The 10,083-nt window shown below is 37.8% G+C and overlaps 1 protein-coding gene across 2 annotated transcripts in view; it reads left to right on the top strand.

The window, feature by feature from the left end:
• Positions 1-1,395: 1,395 nt before the first annotated feature.
• Positions 1,396-10,083, top strand: part of LOC111153260 (unc-13 homolog C) — a 574,799-nt gene continuing 566,111 nt past the window's right edge. The window contains exon 1 of one of the 2 annotated variants that reach the window (XM_022512170.1): positions 1,396-4,384. In XM_022512170.1, the coding sequence (XP_022367878.1) occupies positions 1,399-4,384 (2,986 nt within the window). In that variant the 5' untranslated portion in view covers positions 1,396-1,398. The remainder of the gene's footprint in view (positions 4,385-10,083) is intronic. The other variant, XM_022512169.1, reaches the window with a different exon arrangement.

Consider the following 10,083-nt stretch of genomic DNA (forward strand, 5'->3'; position numbering starts at 1 on the left):
TGATGTATTCTTTAAAGTATTATGTCAATTATTTACCTACCCAAATATGTAGTTCAACGTTCGCAAAGGCTTTTGGCTGTTACCGTTACTCTATGGTATCTTTCAACTGTAAAATAGTTTAGTTTAGTCCCACCAAATTTTATTTGAATACTACTACATACAAGGCATGGTGCTGGTGAGCCAGGAAATTGAAGGTAACTTTGCTCTCTTCCTTCTCCCTTTGCTTCTTCTTGTATTTCATGTAATTCAAGAAACTAACCATCATAAAGATTAGTTGCTGGTGTGTTCACATGCATTATAAAATACCGAATCATTGGATGAATTATATATGACCAGTTTTTGGTTATCTGTGGGCACATCTAATTTGTGGCACAATTTCCTTTTGTAATTTGGTACTCGATGTCCAGTCATAGTTCTAGCCTAGGGATGGGTTCCCCGGCATCTGCCATAAGGCTGTGCCAGTTGATTGGAATGGCTCAACTCTTCCAAGTCATGTCCTCTCAAAATTTGGATATATTATCTATGTTTTCAAATATATTTCCTCTTGGTATTTATTTCATCATATGAAGTATTTCTCACTTGGGTTACTTTATTATTTAAGAAATTTCCAGTCATTGAATACCTAGAAAAAGAAAATGTTATTTGAATAAGAAAAGGTCTTACATACATAAATAATATTAATTTGATGAATTTTGAATGTCTAGGATAGGGAGAACATTAAATTTTGAATGCTTATGCTTATGTTTGTATAAGTAAATGTACTTTTAAGAAAGGAAATAAGGTGGAAATGATAATGTCATGTAGTCAATATAGCTTTTTAAATTTGCTTATTTTCTTACATAGCCTTTCCTAAATAACCATTGTTACCTTTTATTACTATATCAGCTCATTTATTCAGTTCAGTTGTGTCCACCCATAAGTGATTTAGGAAGAAAAATATGCCTTAAACGTAGTTATTGGTAAGGATTTGCTTTATAATTACTTTAAAAGTAAATGCGTACTGAAATTCAAATATTCCCCTGCTTCCCCACCCCGGCAATTTTTCACACACTGTGTATCTTGAATACCTCTGAAAAATGTTAGAAATGGGATAAATCTAGAATTGAATTCTGATATTCATATTAACCTTCCTTTCTTTTAGACACTCTATGAAGTTATGTGGAAATGAGAGAGAGTCATGAAACCCTTTCGCCCGGAGAGAATGTCTTTCATAAATGGAGCTTTGCTTCTGGTTTTCATGGGACTGTGACACGGCGGCGGAGCCATGGCTGCCCTGCCTGCTATTTTCAATAATTCACAGAACATCTGAACAGAGATGCTTGCCTTGAATTTACAGATTTTCATCCCGGTACCTTGTTTACTTCTTTGGGGCAGAAAAGCTTGCACTAATTGCTCTCCATGGTGGCTAATCTCTTCAAGAGCCTGATTTTACCTTACATACATAAGCTTTGCAAAGGAATGTTTACAAAGAAATTGGGAAATACAACCAAAAAAAAAGAGAATCATCCACAGAAAAAGGATCAAGACTTTCCCACTGCTGGCCAGACCAAAACCCCCAAATTTTCTAATACCTTAAAAAGCACTGTAAAGAAGATTGCAAAGTGTTCATCTACTCGCAACTTATCCACCGAAGAGGAGGGGGTTAATAAAGAGTTTTCCCTCTCGCCAACATTCAGTTACCGAGTAGCTATTGCCAATGGCCTCCGAAAGAACATTAATGTAACCAACGGTGATAATGAGGATCAGCTTCAAGAGTTATCTTCAATTGAGAGTTCCTATTCGGAATCACTCAATGAACTAAGGAGTAGTACAGAAAATCAGGTGCAATCAACACACACAATGCCAGTTAGACGCAATAGAAAGAGTTCAAGCAGCCTGGCCCCCTCTGAGGGCAGCTCCGATGGAGAACGCACTCTACATAGTTTGAAACTAGGAGCGTTACGCAAACTGAGAAAATGGAAGAAGAGTCAGGAGTGTGTCTCGTCAGATTCAGAGTTGAGCACAATGAAGAAAACCTGGGGAATAAGAAGTAAATCTTTGGACAGAACTGCACGAAACCCAAAGACAAATCCCCTGGAACCAGGTTTCAGTTCCTCTGGGTGCATTAGCCAGACACATGATGTCATGGAAATGATCTTTAAGGAACTTCAGGGTATAAGTCAGATTGAAACAGAACTTTCTGAACTACGAGGGCATGTCAATGCTCTCAAGCATTCCATCGATGAGATCTCCAGCAGTGTGGAGGTTGTACAAAGTGAAATCGAACAGCTACGTACAGGGTTTGTCCAGTCTCGAAGGGAAACCAGAGACATCCATGATTATATTAAACATTTAGGTCATATGGGTAGCAAGGCAAGCCTGAGATTTCTAAATGTGCCTGAAGAAAGATTCGAATACGTTGAAAGTGTGGTATATCAAATTCTAATAGATAAAATGGGTTTCTCAGATGCACCAAATGCTATTAAAATTGAATTTGCTCAAAGGATAGGGCACCAGAGGGACTGCCCAAATGCAAAACCTCGACCCATACTTGTGTACTTTGAAACCCCTCAGCAAAGGGATTCCGTCTTAAAAAAATCCTACAAACTCAAAGGAACAGGAATTGGAATCTCAACAGATATTCTTACTCATGATATAAGAGAAAGAAAAGAGAGAGGGATACCGTCCTCCCAGACATATGAGAGCATGGATATAAAGCTGTCTACTCCAGAGCCCAAAAGCAAGAAGAACAATTGGCAGTCACCTGATGACAGTGATGGAGAGCTGGAACCTGACCTCAATAGAAACAGTTACGCTGTGCTTTCCAAGTCAGAGTTTCCAACAAAAGGAAGTACTTCCAAGTCAAGTTCAAAATCACACAATGCTAGAGCCAAGAATAAAACTGCTAGTAGCAGCAGAATTTCAAATAAATCTGATTATGATAAAATTTCCTCACAATTGCCAGAATCAGATAATTTGGAAAAACAAACTGCAACCCGTTATGCAGATGCTACACCCCTCTGGCATTCACAGAGTGATTTTTTCACTGCTAAACTTAGTCGTTCTGAATCAGATTTTTCCAAACTGTGTCAGTCTTACTCAGAGGATTTTTCAGAAAACCAGTTTTTTACTAGAGCTAATGGAAGCTCCCTCCTGTCATCTTCAGACCGGGAACTTTGGCAGAGGAAACAGGAGGGCACACCTACCTTGTATGACAGTCTGCAGGATCAACATTTGAATGGGGCCATGGGAGGTGTGAAGAGTGAAACTGGGAACACAGAAACTGTGGATAGTGGAATGAATAATGGCATGGTGTGTGCATCTGGAGATCAAAGTCATTACAGTGATTCTCAGTTCTCTTTGCAGGAGGATCTTTCTCCTTGGAAGGAATGGAATCAAGCAGAGCAAGGAGCTGACTTAGGTTTGGATTCATCCACCCAGGAAGCTCTTGACTATGACACAAACAGTCTATCTGATCAGCAGCTGGACGTTTATAATAAAGACCTAGAAGACTTGGGAAAGTGCCACAGTGATGTTCAGGATGACTCTGAGAGCTATGATTTCACCCAAGATGACAACTCATCTCCGTGCCCTGGGATGGATAATGAACCACAAGGCCAGTGGGTTGGCCAGTATGATTCTTATCAGGAAACTAATTCTAATGAGCTGTACCAAAATCAAAACCAATTGCCCATGATGTATGGAAGTCAAAGTGAATTGCAAAGTGATGACTCAGAGGATGCCCCACCCAAATCATGGCATAGTCGATTAAGCATTGACCTTTCTGATAAGGCTTTCAGCTTTCCAAAATTTGGATCTACATTACAGAGGGCTAAATCAGCCTTGGAGGTGGTATGGAACAAAAGCACCCAGAGTCTCAGTGGGTATGAAGACAGTGGCTCTTCCTTAATGGGGAGATTTCGGACATTATCCCAATCAACTGCAAATGAATCAAGTACCACCCTTGACTCTGATGTCTACACAGAGCCTTTTTACTACAAAGCAGAGGATGAGGAGGACTATAGTGAACCAGTGGCTGATAACGAGACAGATTATGTTGAAGTGATGGAACAAGTCCTTGCTAAGCTAGAAAATAGGACTAGTATGACTGAAACAGATGAGCAAATGCAGGTATATGATCACCCTTCATATGAAACACCCTATGAAACTCCACAAGATGAGGTTTATGATGGGCAGGGAGATGATGTGGTTAGTGAAGGGGGATTGGAACCCTTAAATGAAACATCAACTGAAATGGAAATAAAAGAAGATGAAAACCAAAACATCCCTGAACAGCCAGTGGAAATCACAAAGCCAAAGAGAATCCATCCCTCTTTCAAAGAAGCAGCTTTAAAAGCTTATAAGAAGCAAATGGCAGAACTGGAAGAGAAGATCTTGGCTGGAGGTACTCATGTTTATGTGCTACATTTTGAGCTAGTTGTATTTTAACATTGGGTGGTCGGTGCTTCTTTAGAGTATGTTCTGTGTTTACTCTTTGGAAAAGAATGTATTTGCAAGAAATTTGCATGTTTATTTTGAAAAGGGTATTATTTTACTCTGCTCCCCCAACAGGCTGGGCTTGATGATTTAAAATCAAAGTGTTTTCAAGTAGTTCATACTGAAATGAGCCCTACTGTCTGTGGATCGAGATTTCTCTATTAGCATTGGTACAAACCCCATTTCATATTAACTAACTTTGTGGCATTAGTCAAGAAAAAGAGTGTGAGTGTGAGTAAAATCAAAGAGCAGCCTGGGATTTTTCTTTGGTTCTAATAGGTTTATAGGGATGAGGAGAATGATGTAGTTAATCTTAAAGAATTAGGAACGTTGGACCTCCAGGATAATGACTCCCTTTCCCATCAAATCTATAGTTTGGGGCCTGCCAGTAGGAAGAGGTGGGTTTGCACAGCCAACCCTAACCAGCCCCATGGAGAACCGCTGCCTCCCTCACTGTTTATTGATGGAATTGAGGGAGTACACTAGAGGCAAAACCCTAGGCCATGCCTGAATGGTCATGAGTCACTCTTTGAGTAGGAGTCAATATTGAGTAGAGTCAAGTTCCCCTCTAAGGAGTGGATTGGAAATCTCTCCACACTTACGGAAATGAAAAGAGTACCTTATTTAACAGTTTTACTTGATTTTCTGGGGGAACAATTTTGGATCACACACGTGAAAATTAGCCACTCAGAAATAAGAACTTTTTTTTTTAACTTTTTATTTTCATTTAAACTTCACTCACACTTACCCAATCCCTTACCATTTATTTTATTTGCATGCTTATCATTTTATATCTCTGGGATAGTTTGATTATCTCAGTTGTAATGAATTATATGTTTTAAAATTTTCATTATTTATGGTATTATAATCTTTAACTGAAGTATTTACATAATATTTCATAAAGGTATATATTTACGTGATTAACTGGTACTTGCCATTATGAGGTAATTTAACAATTTCTGCTGCTAGTAGCTGATTATAGCATCCTTGTCTTGAACAAAATTGTGATCAGACACTCTTCCAAACTGGTCATTTTCTCATTGATATGGGTGGATTCTTGAATAATCAGAAAATTTTATTGTTAAACTGTTTTAGGCCCTAAGGTAATTGAAATAACAATTAAGGTTATCTGCTCTAAACAAATATGTTTATATAAAACAACACACCCTATTAATTTAAGTACAACCTAAGTCAGAGGGATCTTGTGTACATTGGCTGTGACTTTGTTGTTGTTTTCAGGAAGTAATTCTCATCTACATTTAAAACAACTGTGAAAGTAGGGAATAGTCAAAATTTTGTGCAAATAGCAATTCATATTAGAATAATAACTCTCTTATTTAAGAGTGATATTTAATATCCTTATGACTGAAACTCAGTTAATAGTTTCTTGGGATAAAGGCCAGCAGTTTGCCATTGTATTTTATTTGCTGTGGGTTCAGAGAAGTCTACTCAAGAGCATATTAAGACTAACCAGTGTGTGTGCATGTGTGTCGTGTCGTGATATAATCGATGTTTTAATGTCAAGTGGTTAAAATATTTGAAATATTAGGCAGTATTATAAATATTACAAAACCATATGTTTCAGAAAAAAAAGGATCTTCATTAACTTTGAAAAATTCCAAATTAGCAAGCATCTACAAAATAGATTGCTATGGGGATTGCCCCTTCAAGTAGTTAACAACCTTAATCATCCAGGTGCACTTAATCTTAGAGAACAGAAATTCACTTAGTAGCTATACATCACTGATTTAAGAATCCTCAAATAGGTAAGAAGATGTTGAACCGTAAAGCTGACTCACTAGCCATGGCTACTGAGGACCTAGACCCCCTCCACCATCTTGGAGCTTGGCTTGTTATCCTTGAGCCAGCTTTGAATGGAATCTGTTGGGGATCATCTGTCCTAGAGGAAATCAGACACACATCCTTAAGATGCTCTTTGGTGGCTTGAAAGGCACCAGATTGACTACCCAGGAGGCTGCAGTAGCCTAGATTTTAAAGGCCATCTTTTCTCCCTTTGGCAGGAGTCAGGCAGTTGTCTCCCTCCTGTGCCACCAATATGCCTCAGGAGAAAGGGCAGCCAAAGAAGGGCATTTTTCAGGCCCCTTCACTGCTCCAAGCATCCCAATGAGGTGCCAATCGTCATGATGGATTTTGTGCCCAAGGCCATCTGCTTACTGGGCTTTGGGCAGATGCCAACAGATTTTTCTCTCCATGACTACCTAGTCATCATTGGGTAGCAGTGCTGTCTTTTTTCCATTACTAATCTGGCAAGATTAGACTGTAGAGCTCTTGCTGTAAAACTCCATGGGATACTGTTTCCCTGATAGAGCTTTATGGAATTATAAGCTCATAAATGTGAATTATTTCAACTTTTGTCTATAGGGTCCTGGTAAAGAGGAATTCTAAAAACCCCAGTATTTATACATATGGATATTTGGTCGTATTGTTTTTGAGGGCCTTCACCTTGAATAGCCAGTGGGAAAGAGATTTTGGACTATGTGTAGCCAGAAACTCCATGAGATCATCTTCTTCCCCTGTTGCTGAACCCTGCTGAGTGGTGCCTTTTGTGTAGCTGGCCTAAACCCTATACCATGATAGTGACTCGGATCTCCCACCTCCAGCCCTGTATCACCCATCAGGTGGAATTAACTATTGTCTCTTCTGAATTCCCAGATACTTGCCTCTTATGGTACTGGCTTCCGTCTTACATAATGACAGTTTGTGCACATTTCTCATTTGCTCTTCTAAAGTAATCTAGAGATGAGAGGTTTGTCTTCTTCTTCTTCTTCTTCTTCTTTTTTTTTTTTTTTGCACTGTGCCTAGATCCGTGCTTTATACAGAGTTGGCACTGAGTTAATATGTGTTGGATTAAAGTCTGAATCAATTGGAACAGAATGCTAAATTAAAAAATGCAACAAGCTTCAAAGTCACATCAAAATCTAAAGTGTGGCCTTAATTGCTAAGACTATGACTTTATTTTTTGAGAATTCAGAAGTATGATTAGAAATGGAAGATTATCATTATTAAATAGTAAATTTTTAAATTTGAGTATACTTGACATACAATCTTATATTAGTTTCAGTGTACCACGTAATGATTTGACAACTTCTACATTATGCTGTGCTCACCACAAGTGTTGCTACCATCTATCACCGTGCAGTGCTCTTACGGTACCATTGACTTTGTTCCCTATGCTGTGCCTTTTATTTCCATGATGTATTCATTCCGTAACTGGAAGCTGACATCTCCCCCACTCCCCTTCACCGATTTTGTCTATTCCTGCATCCCTCTCCTCTCTGGTGAACATCAGTTTGTTCTCTGTGTTTGTAGGTCTGGTTCTGCTTTTTGTTTGTTCATTTATTTTTTTATTTTTTTGTTAGAGTCTCCTGATGAGTGGAATCCTGTAGTATTTGTCTTTCTCAGTCTGACTTATTTTACTTAGTATAATACTCTCTAGGTGTGTCCTCATTGTCACAAATGGCTAGATCTCATCCTTTTTTTTAATAGCTGCATGATATTTGTGTGTGCATGCACCAACACACACCCCTCATCTTCCTTGCCCATTAATCAATCGATGGACCCTTAGATTGCTGGTTTTGTTGACTATTATAAATAATGCTACAATAAACAGAAGGGGTGCATTTATCTTTTTGAACTAGTAAGAGCTAGTTCAAACTAGAACTAATAAGAGTATTATTGAATACTACTATGTACCAGATATTTTCCAGGCAGTTTCTCTGTTTTTATTTTTACTTCTTACAATACCACAATGAATTCAATTCCATGGTTATTCCATTTTACAAGTGAGGAAACTGAGATGCTGAAAACATGCATGACTTACCTGATGTCTTACAGATAGGAAGGGGTGGATCTAGAGTTAAAGAGATGGTTATTTTAGTTATTTAGAGAGCCATATCCTTACTTCAGAGCTGGTTTATTCACTTTTTAAGGTGGAAAAACATGCTGGGAAAGGGACAGCACTAGCCGCAGGTTTGTTGCAACTAAAGGATTTTCTTTAAAAAACAGTAATAATATGAAAGGCACTGGGGTTGATATAAAATAGTTCATTCACAGTTTTTCTGCCTCAAGTCCCTGGTACATCTTATAAATCAAGACTTGTAGAGCCCAATAAATACAGTACAATAGCAGCTCAAAGGATGATGTATTTGATGTCTGGGTATACTTGACCTGGAATTAGAGTCTAACATGAGTTTGAAGTAAATTTTCTTTAGCAGAACAAAAATCTTGTTTTGTTTTGAAATGCCATTCCCAGGCTGTCTGTAGACTCTGAAAGAGACTGTGACACCTGTAATTAACATAACTGATATTTTTACCATGGTGTGCCTTTTGTTTTCTAGTAGTTGTAGAAATATTGTAGAAATATGTAGAAATAAGTAGTTGTGGAAATATTTTGGCTCCAACAAAGATATGAAATTAGATGTAGAATGTTTCCCTCAAGTTCAGACTTCATTATATTAGACCAGTGGTTCCTAATCTAGCTGATTGTTGGAATCATCTGGAGAGCTTTTGTAGTACTTGTTCCCAAGAGTTGTTGTAAAATTATTAATTATATATATTAGGATTATATCTATAATATTAATTATACATATTAGGATTAATTAATATATATGTGTATGTATATGTATACATATTAGGATCCTGTCACTAAATGTTTTGATTCTGTGGTTCTGTATTGGGGCCCATGGATCTTTATCCAAAACTGTATGTGTTATTGATGAATTATATGTGCCCTTGTAAATAACACACACATACACACAAATAAATCCAGAAAATTCCAAAGTAAAAAGTAAAAATAACAACTTCTATTCTTCAGAGAAAGATAATTTATTTCTGGCACTCTATAAGCACACATACACTTCTTTTCTTTTTGTTAACATAAACAGTATTGCATTTCATATATTCATGTCGTTCTGCACCTTGCTTTTTTCACATAATATGTATTTGAAAGATCTTATTATGTGATTACCTGCTGTATTATTTTTAGTGACACAGAGATTTCCACTATAGTTATTCCATAATTTATTGACTCAGTGCCCTACCATGAACAGTGAGGTTTCTTACAAACTCAAAAACAATGCAGACTTATTAGCTGCCTTTGTGCTAATGAGATAATAGGTATAAATTCCTAGATGTGAAAATTACTCAGTTAATGGATGTCCTCCAGCTTTGGAGAGTTAGGATCTTAGGAAGTCTACATCAATTCATAGCACCTATCATAACTGTAAATTTATATTTATGTATATAATTATTTGGTTATTTTAGATCTCTGCTACTAGACTAGCTGGTAGGGTCAATGAGTGAATTTTTCTTTCTGTTACTATTCTGATGCTAGGGCCTAGGTCAGTGGCATAGAGTAAGTACTCAATAAGTTTTTTGTTTTTTTTTTTAAAGATTTTATTTATTTATTTGACAGAGATTACAAGTAGACAGAGAGGCAGGCAGAGAGAGAGAGAGAGAGAGAGGAGGAAGCAGGCTCCCTGTCCAGCAGAGAGCCCAATGCGGGACTTGATCCCAAGACCCTGAGATCATGACCTGAGCCGAAGGCAGAGGCTTAACCCACTGAGCCACCCAGGCGCCCCTCAAAAA

The sequence above is a fragment of the Enhydra lutris genome, unplaced genomic scaffold (assembly GCF_002288905.1).
Source record: "Enhydra lutris kenyoni isolate GAN:26980312 unplaced genomic scaffold, ASM228890v2 scaffoldscaffold31, whole genome shotgun sequence".
NCBI lineage: Eukaryota > Metazoa > Chordata > Mammalia > Carnivora > Mustelidae > Enhydra > Enhydra lutris.